This window comes from Spinacia oleracea, chromosome 3 (genome assembly GCF_020520425.1).
Source record: "Spinacia oleracea cultivar Varoflay chromosome 3, BTI_SOV_V1, whole genome shotgun sequence".
NCBI lineage: Eukaryota > Viridiplantae > Streptophyta > Magnoliopsida > Caryophyllales > Amaranthaceae > Spinacia > Spinacia oleracea.
The window spans coordinates 105374865-105393834 of record NC_079489.1 but is presented as its reverse complement, the minus strand read 5'-3'; the positions used below and the strand labels follow the sequence as shown (position 1 = coordinate 105393834).

The 18970-nt window shown below is 36.5% G+C and overlaps 1 protein-coding gene across 2 annotated transcripts; it reads left to right on the top strand.

Annotated features, from left to right (window-relative positions):
* Positions 1–8302: 8302 nt before the first annotated feature.
* Positions 8303–18368, top strand: LOC110801826 (protein decapping 5). Of its 2 annotated transcripts, XM_022007236.2 has the most exons (8): positions 8313–8595; positions 10607–10707; positions 11601–11681; positions 11758–12696; positions 16703–16774; positions 17376–17564; positions 17723–17833; positions 17927–18368. In XM_022007236.2, exons 1-8 carry the CDS (start codon positions 8451–8453, stop codon positions 18086–18088), a joined length of 1800 nt encoding a protein of 599 aa, XP_021862928.2. In that variant the 5' UTR covers positions 8313–8450; the 3' UTR covers positions 18089–18368. The 2 variants fall into 2 exon arrangements, with proteins under 2 accessions (XP_056696603.1, XP_021862928.2); XM_056840625.1 differs by lacking the exons at positions 17723–17833; positions 17927–18368 and adding an exon at positions 16916–17033 and having other exon boundaries at positions 8303–8595; positions 17376–17546.
* The last annotated feature ends 602 nt before the right edge of the window (positions 18369–18970 follow it).

The following is an 18970-nucleotide window of genomic DNA, read 5'->3' as shown; positions in this document are numbered from 1 at the left end:
ATGAATGGAAAGCAAACCAGTGAAGCAAGGTGAAAACAATTAGATAACTTTTTGTGTTTTGGGGACATGTTTTTAAATTGACAAGTAAAACCAATGTGTCACTTTTGTAAGCTTAAATGCAAGCATAACATGTAGGCAAAACATTTTGTAAGCATATCTTTTGGAAGCATCAATGAATGAATCTCATGTTTAAGTTTAGTAAAGTTTTTTTCCATCATTCTTATTCACATCAATGTAGAGTAATCAAGGCAAGGCAATAAACATCAAATGAGTACATAACAAGAACAAGGCAGCATTGGCAGAAAAAGAACAAGGCACAAGAGATAAGGCAGCATTGGCAACACTATAAACAAGGCAGCATTGGGTTATTAAGAACAAGGCAGCATTTGCAATATCACAACTCTAAACACATCGGCTTCAAAATGGAAATAAATAATAATATCACATCATTTTCAGATGGAAATTATTCCCATTTTGAAACCGATGCGTCAAAAGATGTAATTTTGACAAAAACAATCAATTCATCATTGATAACACATGGAATATGCCTCACATAAACAAAGAATCATAATTATCTCAGAATGTCCCCAAAAATCATTGAATCAAACCCTTTCCAATTAAACTTAGCTCCTGAAAAACATCATGGATGCTAATGGTGCATGAGTTTGATTGAAAAACATAGGGTTTGACACTCATAAAATGAAGACTCATCACAGATCACAAGGCATAAGTACACAACTTTAACACATCACATCTCTAAACACATCGGCATCCAAATGGAAAGAATGCATATCACATCATTTTCAGATGGAAATTCTTCCCAATTGGATGCCGATGTGCCAAAAGATGTAATGGACAAGGAAACAAGAACAAAGCAGCAAAAACAAGGAAGCAATGAACAAGGCAACATCATTGAATCTCAGTTAAGTTGTTTTACATCATTGACAGATTTGTTTCTAAATGATTTACAACCTCACCACCAATTCACCAAAGGGGATACTATATCAATCAATGATGTGACATGATCTGTATTCCCTTTGGTAATTGGTGGTGAAGGACATGTTTAGAATCAAATATCTCAGGTTATCAACACATACATCACAGAATATCAACACTAACATCATTGAATATCAGAAACACATTATACATGTTTTGCAAGACATGAATTGCCTCTCCTGTCAAACATGACATAAGATCTCAGAATGTCCCCAAGCATCATTGACACAAACCCTATCCCCTAACACTTAGCTCCGGAAGAGCATCAATGATGCTAATGGTGCACAAGTGTTATTGGAACATTGGGTTTGAGTCTCAGCAAATGAAAGACTCATCACAGATCAAGCATAACAATAACAATCAACAATGCATCAGATCACCATGAACTGATCAAAACATAGGGTTTGAACCTCATCAAATGAAAGACTCATCACAGACCTCCACTGATTCATGGGACATGAAGCATTAAACAGATCATTAACATGTAGGGTTTCATTTCTCAGACATATTGACACACATCATTGATCAAGTAGTTTCAATACTATCATATCTTTAACATTCTTCTGCCGAACGGAATGATTGATATTCACATTCCATTGTGTGAAATGACATTCACTCCGTTCGACAAAAGAAGTTAAAGGACAATTATCAAAACAAAGATCTCAGAATATCAACAATCACATCATTGAAGATCACAAACCTCCTAATATTGATCTCAGAATGTCCCCAAGCATCATTGAAACAACTCCAAACCACAAACACTTAGCGCCCGAGAAATATCATTACTGATACTAATGGCAGCACGAGCATTTGTGGTTAGTAAGACTTGTTCCTCAGCAATAAAAAGACTCATCATCGATCACAATAAATAAAGGGACATTACTGTATCCTAAAGGGACATGCTTGGACATTAAGCATTCAACACCAGGCCACACTGAGAGGACTGAAATAACTCAAACCCTATCCCCAAATTATATTCATTTCATGCCTTTACTAATCCAAAACATAGTTATACTGATCAAATCTCATACTCACCAAAGCATCATATTTATCATACACAAAACATACCATAAAACAGGGGACATTAAGCCATCAAATCATGTTCATCACACAGACAACATTCCACAAAATTTCATAACCATATGGAAACACCATCATCCAATCATCATTATCAATATCAATATCATAACATCATTATCTAACATCAACATCCATACAACTAATCACAACATCATCATCCAAACAACAACACCCCTGGCCAACAACAGATCACAGTTGTTGGCATCCACCTTATGACTCCACAGCTAGCCAGCATTCAATAAAATGAAAAAAGGAAGAAAGGAGACAGACTTATCTAAGCATCATCAGATGCTGAAGCCGATTTTTTGGTTATTCCTCCTTTCTTTGAGGAGGGATAACCAGATGAAAGTTGTCCTGGAGACCCAACAGCATCACCATTCTCATTTTCACACTCTCCAACATACACCAGATCAAATGAATCAGACCCACTTGGTTCCTTGCAATCAATAGGGGACAAACAACGTGATTAGTGCCATCATAAAATAACAGGGGACCATGAATTAAAATCAGATTTAATCAAACAACTCAAAATAAAGTTCCAAATAATTTCAGATCACCATGGTTACCACATGCAATGAGATAAATGAGAGCAAATCACACAATAATTCCATTAAAATCCAACTAATTTTCCGAATACATCCAGATCCCATTTTTACCCAAAAAATGTCAAATAATATCCCAAATACATCCAGATCCCATTTTTAACCACATGCAATGGGAAAACAGATCAACAAAACACATGAATATTCCGATTTTCTTCAAATAATTTCCAAATATCTCCAAATAAAATCAGAACTCAATTTTAACAACATGCAATGAAAAAACAGAGCACAAAATAAAATCAGAACTCAATTTTAACAACATGCAATGAAAAAACAGAGCACAAAATAAAATCAGAACTCAATTTTAACAACATGCAATGAGAAAACAGAGCAAAGAATAACATAAAAAGCCCGAATGAATCCAACAAATCTCCAAAAAATTCCCAAAAAATTCGAAATAATACCAGATCTGCATTTTTAACACATGCAATGGGAAATCATAGCAACTTATCCAAAAAATAATCCGAGTTTAATGAACAATACTCCAAATAAATCCAACATTTATCAAATCCCACTTTTTTAGACATGCAAACAATCATCAAACCATTTTAATAAAACCGACATCACTAACCCTAAATAAATCGCAAAAAATCAAAAGTAATACCTCATCGGAATCTCCTTCACCGAAAAAACGCAGATCTGAGGGAGTGGGTTTCCGATCGTCATATTTTGACTCAACCTCCTCTCCTGGCTCCACTTCCCTCTTCCGAAACCATTCTTCCAAATAGTTTCGAGTACTCGTATTTTCTTTTTGGGCCAAATACAGATTGTTTTTATATTCGGCGGAGTAGGAATGCTCGTTATTGGGACAGTTGCACTTGGATCCCCAATCACAGTTGGAATCGGGGATTCTTTGACCAGAAGTTCCCACCCCATTAATCACCTCGAGTTCTAGACAAAGAAGAACCCATAACGTACCAGAAAAACAAAGATCAACGACGATTAGGGACCAAAAAGGGGACAAAAATAGAGGGGATCTGATCGGAAAATGAATCCGAGTAATTTTATGAAAGTTTTTCGGCGAAAACGTTTCAGATTTGTGAGATTTGGAGATGAAAACCCAGATCAGAGGCGGAAAACCTAGGGTTTTCTCAAGAACAGGGGAGGGATTTAAGAGAGAGAGAGAGTGAAATAAGAGAGAGAGAGAGAGAGATCCAAAGAGGTGAGAGAGAGAAATCAGAATGAGAGAGAGAGAAATCAGAATGAGAGGTGAGAGAGTGAAATGAGAAAGGGACGGGTAATAAAGGGAGGGGGGTAGGGTCAGGTTAAATAATTAAATAAGGTGGGTGGGGTAAAAGTGGGTGGGAAAGGGTAGAATCTTAGGGTATTTTTGGTAAATAGTGGGGAATCTTAGGGTAAATTGGTAAAAAAACTATGGCCAAAAATAGTAAAGATTCAGTAGGGGAAGAACAAAAAGAAATGCTAAAAAAGGAAATGGGAAGAACAAAAAGGAATGGAGGGAGTAATAAACAATACTCAACATTGGCACAAATTCCCAAATGAAGTTAACATTCGAAACTATTTTTGCATAATCCTTTAGTTTCTTTCGCAACAAGTCTAATACTTAAAACTACTACTCGAATTGTTTGATCTTAAAATAATTATACACTTAATTCCCAAAATTGAATTCATCTCATCAAGAATAATCACCAATCTAAGGCTTTGATACAATTCACATACACGCAAGTACATCAAACCATGAATATAATTCATAAAAAATAGCAACAATCAGCAAACTCAAAACATCACGCAAGTACATCGCATCGTAAAATAATATACATAGTTATGAGTGTAAATATAACCTTGGCGATCATCACTACAAATTTAGTCATATAACCAAACAACTCTAAAGATCTATACATGATTTCAACCAATATATATACAAATAATTTAAAGAGACTAAGTGTGCATGATTGCAATTAACATATGCAGATAATACGAATAGACTAAGCACGTGTGATTACCTTTCCGAATATAACATACTCGATAATCGATAAATAACGGGCTGCAAATTCTGGCAATGAAAGCACACGAGTGAGTTGTTGTTTACTCGCATGGAAATTAATAGAAAATAAAGAGGGATTAACAATTTTGAGTGGGATGATAGACTATAGGAGTTTGACTTTAATGGTTTGTTTGAGAAAATAAAATCAACAAGAACGACTGATAAGTTTTGATAAAAAAAACTAGGGTTTAAACTACTATTTATACTCTTACACATAATATATATATATATATATATATATATATATATATATATATATATATATATATATATATATATATATATATATATACGAGAGTTTTATTAAAGCATAAATAAACAAGTAAGAGTTTTCCTTTCCGAGACCATAAAGCATGCTAATTAATCACGTAAGTCGTTTAACAATAAAAGTAATTTGGTTTTGGCTATATAATATATTTTATGAAATCATAAATATTGGGGTATTATATCGGGGGACATTTACTAATACGGGGAATGCCCAACATTAACCCATGTGACGGTCCTTACTAGTTCAATGTAACGATGACGGGACATGCGTTAAACTACATTACTAATCCGGATTGCTTTTGATGCACAAATATTAACTAAAAGATGTCAAGATAGTGATTTAGATTAATTTAAGGTACCTAACAGTAATCCGGATTGTCCAAAGAATATCTTTTTAGGCGTTATGTTGACAGATTTATAATGGTGATAAAAGCAATCCAACAGGTTATGACACGTTACAATATAATTTTAGGCTATATTGCGGTTCTCGGAAAACTAACCACTTGTCTTTACTCGTTTTCCTTTTACGCAACATACTTTCCTTGACTTGACTAGACTCTTGGGCAGGATCGAGGCTTAATTTGAGTGCTTATACGGACATAGTTCCGCTTAAAAAGAGTTAATGCGGCGGAACTACAAAGTATACGGAACGGTTATAAGGGCGGATAGGCTTATAACTTGGGTATAGTATAGAGATTCTGATTTGGTCCCTTTTACTCGGTTGGTTTAAGGCCATATTTATAGGAAAAGAGTGCCGTGAAAGATAGAGACGTTCGCAGATTGAAAACTGGTAAAATGCTTTTGTGCGCAAGAAATTTCTCGCGCACAACACCTTGGTGTGAGAAATTTCTCGCGCACAGGCGTATGCTTCTGATTTGCTTCAGATCTTGTATTTGGATTGGACTAAAATAAGGGCGTGAGATAATTCTTGCGCATGGATGTTGATGCGAATATTTAGTTGCGTTGGGCCCTGTGCGCAAGAAAATTCTTGCGCACGTTTATTTTCCACGCGTTTATCCATTTTAATCCGGTTTTATTCCGGATTAAAAGTCTTTTTACGCTTTTTAATCTTATTTCGAGTTATTTCTACCTAAAATTCCTATTTTGAGTTACCTCCAACTAAAACTCTTTTTATGTTTTTTAATCTCTTTTAGGAGTTTAGTTGGTATGCAACTAAAACTCTCTTTATGCTTTTCAATCTCTTTTACGGGTTCAATTGGAGTGCAACTCTGCCCCTTCGACGTAAATCTATCTTGGATGGTTTACTATTTTTAGCAGATACATAGGATGACAACTACTATAAATAGCAGTTACTATAAATAGAAATATGGGTTTGGGGAATGAGTCCGTCAGTCTTAGAACGTCCGTTGTTTGATTAGGAATACGTTTGACAAGTGGTTGTTTTGTTTCATCACTTTGCTTCTAGCCTGGGGTCAAATGTAGGTGTCTACACATGTTCAGATCATAACTAATCTAATCGGATCAGAATCGATATGTCCATGTCTCACATCAAACTCATATGTCAAAATCAAAATCGATATGTACAGATCATGTCAGAAACATTTTGTCTAGATCATGTCCAACCAAAACGATTTATTCAGAACATGTCCATATTATAATCGATCTATCCAGAGTCCATATCAGAACGATCTATATAGATCATAACCGATACATCCAGACCATGTCTAGATCACAACCGATTTGTCCAAATCATGTCCAGATCAAATCCTATATATTAAGATCAAAACTAATATGTCAAGATCATGTCTAGATCAAAATCAGTTTGTCTAGATCAGAACATATCTATATGGATCATAATCGATCTGTCTAGGTCTCCATATCATGTCCAGATCAAAACAGATTTGTCCGTATCATATCCCTATGAAAACCTATATGTCCAAATCATAACCGATCTATTAGATCATGTATAGATCAAAATCAATCTGTCCATATCATGTCTAGATCAAAACCCGTACGACCAGGTCAGAACCAATATGTCCAGATCATATTCAAATCATAAACAGTTTGTCCATATTTGGTCTAGATCAGAACCAATATGTCAAGAGCATGTCCAGATTAGAGCCAATATGTTCGGATCAGAACCGATATGTCCAAATGATGTCCAGATAAGAATCGATATGTCTAGATCATGTCCTAATCATAATTGATCTGTCCATATCAAAACTCGTACATCCAGATTAAAACTAGTATGCCTAGATCATGTCCATATCAGAACCAATATGTCCCACTCATGTCCAGCTCAGAACTGGTATGTGAGATCATGTCTTGATCATAATCGATCTGTCCAGATCAGAAACGATCAATTTGGATCATGTCCAAATCTATCTACATAAAAAATATTTAAATCATGAAATAAAGTCAAATAAATAAAGTGTTTATAATAATCATAAATTTGAAAAAACATTTATCTTATATCTAAAATCATTTAATACTAATAATTGTAGATTTTTATTTAAAATTTAATTATGAAAAATCAGATCTTATCAGATTAAAGAGGCATATCAGAAAATATAAGTTCAACATATTATATCAGATCAGAAATAATAACGTGAATTAAACAACTAATTGTTTCCATCAATTTATTTATGACTAGACTTTAGCCCGTGCGATGCACGGTTTCTATTAAATTGTTACGTTAAAATAAAACTTCTACATATATCAACTGTTATATTTTATATATTAGATTAAATTGATTTTTTTTTTGGATTGAATTTCATTTTAGATTTATTTTTTAATTATTATAGTTTTTGATTTTGGATGAAATTGTATATAAGAAATATTAATAATTATTTAATAAAAATATTTACGTGGCACCTAATTATTTATCTACGTGGCATTCGACTTTTTAATTCAAAAATAATTTTGAAGTCTTATTTTTCATTGGCTGAAACCATTAGATTTGCTACGTGGCGCTCTAATATTGGATTAGTGTTTGATTTTGGATTGAATTTTATTTTAGATTAGTGTTTGATTTTGGATGAATTTTATTTTAGATTTATTTTTTAATTATTAGAGCGTTTGATTTTGGATGGAATTGTATATAGTGGTAATTAATTAATTAAAATATCTACGTGGCACCCAATTAATTATATACGTGGTACTCGATTTTTTTAATTCAAAAATAAATTAGAAATCTTATTTTTCATTGGCCGAAACCATTAGTAATCCTAGGTGACGCTCTAATATTTCGGCAAATATGTCTCCTTTATATATATATATATATATATATATATATATATATATATATATATATATATATTAGATTAGATTATGCAATTTGGTCTGTTTTCGTAAATAGCCGCTATTGATTTGGAAGGAAAGGCGTACCATGTAATTTGCGTAATTACCAAAAACAAAACCCTAAAACCATTTATCATCAATCTCAATCACTTCTAAACAGAGTCAACAAAAACGAACTCTCTCTCTTCTAATCTTCTTATCTCTCATGGTGAGTCTGTAACTGATAAAAACTTGAAATCATGGCGGCCGAAGCTTCGAAGGCGACTTCATCCGCCGATTCTTACATCGGCAGTTTGATTAGTTTGACATCTAAGAGTGAGATCAGATACGAAGGCATTCTCTACAGCATTAACACTGAAGAATCCAGTATTGGTCTTCGAAACGGTATTGAATTTTCTATTTTCACTTTAATCGTGCTTATTCTTCTTTGAATTGTATCAATTTTTTTAAATCAATTTCGCGCTTCATTTTTGTGTCTACAATTAGACTTTGATGGAAGTAGGTTAGTTTTTAGTTAGGTATGAAAATGTGAAATTTCTGTTAAATGTTTATGTGATTGTAATTCAATTTGTGCGTTTAAGGATATGTGAGCTGCTGCTTGAAACGGGAGGTGTCTTTGTTCCGTAGTTAGCGGATTCGGAATAAGCAAAACGGTTGTGTACTGTGTGTGTAGTAATTCATTTATGTGCAACTATTTAGTTTTTTCATCTAGATTCAGTTTGAGAGAGAAAGATGCACAAAAGTTGGAGGGGAAGGCGGGAAATGTGGAGAGAGATGAAAGGATATGGGGAAAATAGGTGGAGATAGATAAAAGAGGAGTGAAGGATGATTGATATCTTATGGAAATAGGAGAGAGTTGGAGAGTAACAACTGATAGAGGAGCATTAGGTAATTGCTTGAGATTTGAGAATAAGAAGCAACAAGCATGGTGTCGGCAACCATTTGTATCTATTTGGATAGAGAATTCTGGAGAGAGCAGTTAAGAAATTTAATAGAAGGTTTCAGAGTAATTATTCAGGGACAATTATTTGTATAGTGTATACATTTGGGTAATGAATTGAAGATCCAGGGACTTATAGCTGCTATTAATCAAACAAAAGGTTTATAGATTTCAACTGTCCAACTCGTGATCTGAGTTGATTAAGGAATTTATTGGCTTACTCGTGAGCGAACAAGAAAAGGGCTTGTGCGCTTCTCATCTTCAATCCAAGTGTTCGCCTCTTTTAGCTAGCTGGTTGTTTGCAAGGCACTAGACCAGATTAACAATTGGAGGATGATTGTTGTGATTTGGTGGGGCTTCTGGTTTTTCATTGCAGAAGTCTGAATATTGACGTGGTTCTCCTGAGTTTTGATTGTGATTAGTTGCTACTGGAAGACAATGAATCGTTTCATTACTCCAGGATTGCAGTTTAGAGAAATAGCACACCCATTAAATTCTTCAAGCTAAAAGCTAATGCTCTAAACAGGCTGCTGGTCTCACACTCTCACCTAGATTGCACATATCTGATACAGTAGCCACAAGCCTGTTTTCTTGGTTGCAACTGAGATAATTTAAATGTGTCCTCCAGATCAACTTGATATTGCTATTTATTGGAAGGTGTTTGTTCTAACCCTTGCCTTGCCGCTAAGGGGAGAAAAGGAAACACCATCTTATGGAAGTTGTCTGTGATTTGAGGGGTCATATCACTAATATTATTACGTTTCCGTATTTGTTGTTAGGAGCATAGGAGATGTCCTTAGCACAATATTGGATTGATCTAGGGGTGTGGGGGACACTGCCAGTTAGTTGGCTGAGCCTAAACTCCAATAGCACTCTTCAGACATTACAATTGTGGAAAATAGGTTTTTTAACCTTCCTTGATACATGTGGAGAGAACCTCTAAGTCTAAGTCTTGTTGTTACATGGCATGCCTGTCGATTTGTTACAACTCGAGTACTCGACTTCCGCTTGATTCCAGAATTGATCTTACATGGCATGTCTAATTGATGAGCCCTTTCTGGTGGAGTCCTTTCTTATACACACCAATACGGGTTTTGTCTACAGTGGTATCTTTTTACGTGAAATAATTTTTTGAAATTTTAATGTCTGAGGACTGATGGTGGGCTGGTCACTCTTGGCGAGCTTTGCTCATGAAACTGATACTCTGACCCATTTATATTTTACAATGTCATGGCTATTATGATTCTTTAAGGGATATCTTTGAATTATCTTGGGTCTTCAAGTGGCTTACGACACACATTTTGTTCAACCAAGTTCAAACTTGTACATATGTATTTCTTTGGTTCTCCTTGTTCGTTGTTTTGGCAATTGGCCTATTTTTAAAACCTGATGAGTTAGTAGAGAACTAGCGATTTTAACTAATTGAAAAACAATTCATATCTGTTCACATTGCAGTCAGATCATTTGGAACAGAAGGACGGAAGAAAGATGGTCCACAAGTATCCCCAAGTGATAAAGTTTATGAATATATACTCTTCCGCGGCACTGACATTAAGGTATATGTACAGCATATCACTGGTTATGTGTGGTATTGCAAAGTTAGCATCACATTGATAATTCAGCTCTTTGATGAAGTATACAAAGGCCAAATTTGCTAGTCTGTAGTATGTAAGGGGTTGATAGTAGTTGTGAACTTGTTACAGCTAGTTTCGGGTGCCAGGCGCTGGGTTCCATAAAAAATATTGCTTCTTTCTCTGATTTTTTGTTCATGTTGCTGTGCCAGGTGATGTAGATTTAGAATCATTTAGTCCCTGTGACTGAAGTAATTTTTTCTCTCTAACAAAATGATTTTTAGAGCAAGGAATACAAAATAAAATTTCTCCAGCAACAGTTATTACGGTCCCAGACTTCTAGGTTGAGACTTCAGGAGGAATATAGGATTAATGATCAGCCATTTCGGTTCAATATTGGGGGCACAATATGCGCTTTTTGGAAATGTAGTTGGCGTTAGTGTAGTCATACTGTCATAGGATTCATCAACTGTTGTGTGCGCAATTGTTACCTCTTAAATCAGCAAATTTTCTTCGTGCATTCAATACTAGTGGCAGGAGACAATATATGGTTACCCTGCTTGCAGGTCGATGAGTACTGATCGTTTATTTATTGAACCCAAAGGGGAAAGCATGTGTTTTTAGTTTTTTGGTGGAAGACACTCGAAAATACAACCTCGGTGAATTTGAGTTTTGATACATCTTAGGCTAATAACATTATTAAGATTACCTGTTAGGTTGTTAACGATATCCTTGTGTATCCGAGGGCTATCTGAATAGAGCTGTGACTTGTATCTGGTTGCACAAACATCTTAAAAATCATCAGTTCTAATCGTAATTTCTCAAACTAGGCTTTAAAGTGATCAGAACTTTCTGTCTCCATGAATCTATGATTGCAGGATTTGCAGGTGAATTCATCTCCTCCTGTTCAGCCAGTTGCATCAACATCTTCAATTGACAGCGATCCTGCTATCATTCAGGTAAATTGTGATGCACAATTAATTTGCCTTGAGTTGTGAATTAGTTGGTCATCTGAACCCGAGTTAATTTCTGCAGTCTCATTATCCTCGTCCGACTGTAACACCAGCGAATGTGCCACCAGCTGCCAGTGCACCATTAGCTGATGCTATTTCTCATGGACTACAGCTTGGACACCCTGGCTCGAGTTTTCCAAGTGCTATGCCTTTGTACCAACCAGGTGGAAATTTAGGGTCATGGGCGCCTTCACCTCCTCCAGGCGCAAATGGGGGTGTACTTGCAATGCCTATGTATTGGCCTGGTTTTTATGGCTCTCCCAATGGGCTTCCTCATTTGCCTCAGCAGACATTGCTCCGACCACCCCATGGACTTGTTATGCCACCTTCCCTGCAGCAACCAATGCAATATTCTGGGTTCAATCCGATTTTACCAACAGGAGCTTCAAACTTGACTGGCCCGAAATTTCCTGAGATTCCCCCTAGTTTGGTTATGTCAAGCAACGCTTCTACTAATTTAACATCAACATCTTTGCCGCAATTGAATTTGCCTCCTGTGCCATCCAGCAGTGTAGCATCTGAAACATCATCAGGTTCTGCAGTATATAAGGCTCCCAATTCTGGACTTCTTTCAACACCTAGCTTCCCGTCAATATCTCCACTGAAAATCTCTTCTCCAGATGCTAGTACCATTACAACTGTTGTCTCTAACAAGGTCAATGCTATTTCTAGTTCAAGCTTGCCAAACCTAAGCCTTTCTCAAACACCATCGTCTATTATAAATGCTCCCAGTTCAAGCCAGACAGAAACTGCAAAACCATCTCTGGTCACACCTAATCAACTTGTGCAGTTTGGACAACTACCAATTTCTTCATCTCCATCTTCACAACTTGCTAACCAAGATGTGGAAGTTGTTAAAGTGTCCTCAGCATCATCGTCAGATGCAAAAGCAGAAACAGTAAAGGAAGCACAACCACCAATATTGCCACTGCCTCCTCCTGCATCAAGGGCTTTCCACAAGGTGCTGTATCTGTCTATTGTTTGGTTTTTACCGTTTGGGTCTGCTTCTCGCAATAATAATCATAATGCATTTTCTCTGTCTTGTAACTCGGTATTACATCTATATCTCAAGAAAAATTCTTGAAGTTTATTAATCTTAGTAGACAATCAGACATGTCCTGTTAATGTTGCAAGTGTCATGATATATTGCCACCACAGTACTTAAACCCATAGGATGATAGGAGTATGCGTGATTAAACTTCCTGAATTATCTAGGAACTATGTTTTAGGTTTAGGATGCAAGTAGTCAGCATAATTCATAAAAACTAAAAATATGCCCTTGGCTCTAAGAGGCTTGGGGTTTTCAACCATAATGACCGTAACACGTTCTGAAATTGAATTTGAAGGAGATATGGCCATATGGGTTCAATAGAAGAACTAAAAAAGGAATGTGAAGTTGTGAACACATTCAACGTCCCCTTCTAAGCTCCAATACTTAAAAAGAATTGATCGATGTTCTCTGCTGACGTTGGAGTTTGGAACTAAACTTTGTTCATTGTACGGATACTGATCGTGAGTCGAAATATAACATCATGCTCCACTATTGACGATGCTTACTATTTACTAGGATAGTGAAATGGACGTGATCTTTGTTCTCATGATCGGCAGGACAGTGGAAGACTGACTTTAGAATGCTAATGAAGTTTCCAAGTATCTCTATTATATGCTTATGCTTAAAGAATGCCTAAAGAAATGCCTGAAGAGGCATGTGTGTAGACAGTCAAATAGATCCCAGTCTACCATGTGGAGGTCTGGATCCAGAGTCTTATAGAGCACATCATTATTGGGGTTTGGTAATTTTTGTTGCCTTTCTTGTCATCCTCATTAAGGGATTATGGAAAGTTCTGTTAATTACTGCAAAACCTAATTCTCCATGGTTACAATTGAAGAGTTCTTTTTTAATGGAAGCTGCTGCATTGTTTCCTTAGGTATTCCTTACAACTTGCGTTGTAAATCCAGAAATTCATTGATTTTGCTCCAGGATAATTGAGAATTACACTGATTTTAAAGAATGACGAAGCTTCTGCTTTTTAGATTGCTTCATGTTGCAAATGGAGCGTGACTTTTCTGAAATTAGAAATACCCCACAAATTCATTCCCTTATTCCTTTTATGTCCCGTGGTCGTCCCATTATCGGGGATCAAGGGCGCGATATTGGGGATACAAATATCCCTAGGGATATGGTTAACCTAGACTTTATGCGAAGAATTCAAAAGAGAGAAGTCGAAATGGCACTGAAAAAGATGGGACGCAAGAGGGCAGTGGGGCTCGATGGTATACCTATCGAAGTCTGGAGATGCTTGGGAGAGAGAGGGGTTGTATGATTAACAACTCTTTTCAACAAGATTTGGGGAAGTAATAGGATGCCATTAGAGTGGAGGAAGAGTACTATCATCCCCTTGTACAAGAATTAGGGTGATGTCCAGGATTGTGCCAACCATCGAGGAATCAAACTAACGAGTCATACTATGAAACTTTGGGAGCGGATTATTGAGCAAAGACTGAGGAAAACTGTGAAAATTTCGGAGAACCAGTTTGGATTTATGCCTGGGAGATCGACTATGGAGGCCATTCATCTTATAAGGCAACTAATGGAGAATTATCGGGATAAGAAGAAGGACTTACATATGGTTTTCATAGATTTGGAGAAGGCGTATGACAAGGTACCAAGGGAAATCCTTTGGTGGGCATTAAGTAAGAAAGGAATTCCGAGGAAGTATATTGATATCATCAAGAACATGTATGAGGGAGTTAGCACGAGTGTGAGAACTAGTGTTGGTAAGACCGAAGAATTCCCCATTACGATTGGAGTGCATCAAGGTTCCGCACTTAGCCCGTTTCCTTTTGCTATAGTCATGGACGAATTGACGAGGTCAATCCAAGATGGTATTCCCTGGTGCATGATGTTTGCAGATGATATTGTGTTGATTGATGAAACAAAAGGAGTGGAAAGTAAGTTGGAGTTATGGAGACAAACGTTGGAATCTCGGGGTTTTAGGCTAAATAGAAACAAGATGGAATATATGGAGTGTAAGTTTAGTGGAGTCCAATATAGAGAGACAGGGGAGATTACCTTAGATGGGAAAATTGTCTAAGGCTCTGAAACGTTCCGTTATTTAGGATCTATTATCCAAAAGGATGGAGAATTGGATGGCGATGTGGCCCATAGAATCAAAGCAGGTTGGTTGAAGTGGAAAGGTGCCACGGGGTTCCTATGTGATTCAGGCATGCCCCAAAGATTGAAGGGAAAATTTTACCGCACGGCAATTCGACCGACTTTGTTATACGGCACAGAATGCTGGGCAGTGAAACATTGTCACGTGCACAAGATGAATGTGGCGGAGATGCGCATGTTACGTTGGATGTGTGGGCATACAAGAAAGGATCGTTTGAGGAATGAGATTATTAGGAAGAAAGTAGGGGTGGCACCGATTGAGTTTAAGATGATGGAAAATCGTTTAAGATGGTTTGGACATGTGAGCAGAAGACCAAGTGATGCCCCGGTTAGGAGGATAGAAGGGTGGCAAAGTGATAGAATTGCAAGGGGTAGGGGAAGACCTAAAAAAACTTGGAGGAAGGTTATTGAACACGATATGAGCTTTCTTGGGATTGAGGAAAATATGGCGTTGGATAGGACATAGTGGAGGGAGAGAATATACATTGATGACTTCAGTTGATTTATACAGTTTTCATGTTTTTGTTTCTTTCTATTTTTATTTTTTTTTATTCTTATTTTTATTTTATTTTTAAAATTCTTTTAAATTTTTATTTTTTTTTATTTATTTATTTTTTTTTTATTTTAAAATTTACATGCTATTTTGAAATATACTTATTATACTTATTCATTTATTTTAAACTTTACTTATTTTTTATTATCTCTTACAATATTTCTTCTATAATATATATATACATTTTTCTCTTATCTTACTTTCATTAATTCCACTTTCTCTTCCTTGTTTTTCTTATTACTTCTTGCTCCTTTTTGGTTTGATTGGTGACAATGACGATCTCCTACGACGATTCATGTTAGCCGACCCCAAATCATTTTGGGACTAAGGCTTTGTTGTTGTTGTTGTTGTTGTCGTCCCGTTATCGCTTTTGGGTCAATTGGAAACAACCTCTTTGCAATTACAGGGTAAGGTTGCGTACGTCGGACCCCCCTTACGGCCTTACCCCGCTTCTTGCGGGAGCCTCTTTGAGGCAATGGGGTAATGTTAATGAATGATAATGAATATTCCTTTTACGGCCCGTTTGTTAGGATAAGCCAATAATTGAAGGCAATAATGGGAATGAAGTTGTGTTGTCTACATGTAAGAAAAGTTATGAGTATATACTATATACCCAGGCCCATGGTAATTATAGTTCACCTCAAGTATAACGTCTCCTTCATAAATCTTCATTACCATCCATTACCACTTGTGGAGTTGGGGATAGTCTTGGGTTGGAATGAAAATTTATGAAGAAAGACACAAATTTGCGGATGATATAGCATTACCATGCACGTTATGATGCTACTTTCCTTACCAAATTACATTTTAGTTCATTCCCATTACCCCCTTTTATTATCGGCTACTATACAAGCCTGGAGTGTTAGGTTTGATTTATCAAAATTCGAAGTTCTGTATTAGAGATTACTTCTGAAGGTTTGATTTATCAAAATTCGAAGCTCTGTATAAGAGATTGCTTCTGAAGCGTGTTAGGATACTTAAGGAGCCGAGTTGTTAACCTTTTAAATTAACTGTGAATCTTATGATTTATTGACAGCATCTAGAATTTACATGCAGCTACAGTGTTATTTGCAGTTTTTTAAGGGGGGTGGGGGGGTTAACAACTGAATTTGTCTATAGATTTTGATCTAGTTTTTTCTTTGCCTTCTGTGCTCATATATTAGCCAACCCCAAATCATTTTGGGACTAAGGCTTTGTTGTTAGAAACAGTTCTGATATGACTGATTTTCTCCTTTGCAGCCCAATGGTGGTCAGTTCCATCCACGTCATAACTACAACTATCGGGGACGTGAAAGAGGAAGAGGAAGTGGGGTAATTTAAAATTTTACTGTTTATTTCTAGCTTGAGAACCATGCGTTACTCTTTTCTTTGATTTCAATTTTTTTTTAAACTTGAGAAAACAGTTGCAAATTATGAAATGCAACACTGGCTCTCTCTCCCTCGTGCATGCAGATGTTGTATCCTGGATGGGTATACTATAGCACTTTCAGAATATTCAGCGTGACCTGCATTTCTATAGCTGGCTCCTTTGGTTATGAATTCTTGGATAGTAGCAGCTCCATTTACTCTCGTAAAGTCTTTATTCCTACATTATTGCAGATGCTCTTTGTGCACTAGTATTCATGACAACAATCGTGTTTCTCAACTTCGCATAATGAAAAACCATCATCTCTCAGTATTCTCTTCTCATATTCAACAAAATGGCATGATGTTTGTGATTGGTTCTAAATCCGGAAAGTGCATGGAGTGCTGCGAGCCTGCGATTTCTTACTTTTTGTGGTGTTTAGGATTTTGATACTTTGAGTATCGGGATCTTATAGAAATTGTTACAATTTTTTTGGACAAGATGTATAAGTTTCTCTCGCTTTGCTTGTAACCCACAGATGAAACTAAAAGCAGATTTTCCTTGCAGAGCTCACGTCAAGTGACAAGGTTTACTGAGGACTTTGATTTCACGGCCATGAATGAAAAGTTCAAAAAGGACGAAGTATGGGGTCATCTTGGTAAGAGTAACAAGTCCCATACCAAAGACAAAAATGTTAATGGTGGGGATGGCTCTGAAGAAGAAGGTGAAGAGAATTTGCCACAAAATGATGTAAAGGTACATCTGGAAGACTTCTCTAACATGATGAAGCTAATATGATTCTGTGATGAAGCTAATATGATTCTGTTTTTCTTCCTACGTCACGAAAATAGATTGGAGGTTGATAATATTTTTCTCCTTAACACCTAAGGTTCATTTATGTTTTTCATTGGCAGCTTGTTTATAATAAGGATGACTTTTTTGATACCCTCTCCTGCAACACTCTTGACCATGACTCACAAAATGGGAGGATAAGATTCTCTGAGCAGGTGAAGATAGATACAGAGGTATGGGTATTTCAGGAAAGATGAAGCTACTTGTGGTCTAGTAGATTTTTTAGATTGATAAATTATGAACTTGTATTTTATTTGTGGCTGCAGACATTTGGTGATTTTGTGAGATATCGAGGTGGGCGTGGTGGTCGGGGGCCGAATCGTGGTGGACGTGGTTCTTATAATGGAAGGGGATATGGCTACTCTGGAAGGGGGTATGGCTACCCTGGAAGGGGGCGAGGGCGTGGTATGTCTAGCCGGGATTCCTAATTGGTAGTGACTGTGTTTTTGCATGTATCACTTGGATCGATATGATATCTGCTTTTGTTAACATGTGCTGATTCTGTTAGTATGGGCAAGGTTTGTATTTTGCATTTTTTGCTTGTTTGCTGGTGTATGCAAGCAGGTATTTTAAGAACAAATTTGTAAGCAGGTATTTTAAGAACAAATTTGTAGCTTTTCATTGATTGACATAAAGTCATTCAGTAATGTAAATTGGAACCAGTTGATGGTGTGAAATGGTATAATTCTGAGGTTAACTAGTTTCGAACTCCCTTCTAATGACATTATCAAGCCCTTGAACTGTACGAGGCCAGAGAGTTTCACTTGTTAATTATTACATCGCACAATAAATAAAATTCAGGTTCAGGTGTTCGGGTTATACACTTGTACCTTATACATGCCCAGCTGTTTTTATCTTTAGAATGGGCGCTTTAATTGGATTATCAGTCTAAGCATCTGAGAGGAAGATGGTGATTGCCCGATTGGTTTTGGTCCTGCTTGGTTATGAATAAACTGTCAGAAGATTAAAACTATAAGGCAGACCTTGTTGATAGCGATGATTCTGATGAAGAAATTGATGGTGTAGGAATAATGCAATATGTGGCCTTGGGTGAGCACTGTAAGAAGAAACTGGACGGTGAGAGACAGGAGTCGATGGAGCCATGGAGGCTTTATTAAAACGTAGAAGGGGATCAATTGCTTACGACTGGATGCGAGAGCGAGGAAGGTGTTATAACCAAACGTGTGCCATGAACGATTGGGAACAAATCATGCAAATAAAATTTAGAATAAATAGCAAAAATAATAATAATAATAAAAAAAACACAAGTGTTTGTGAGAAAATTCTTGCAAAATAAGTTCCTGCAAAAT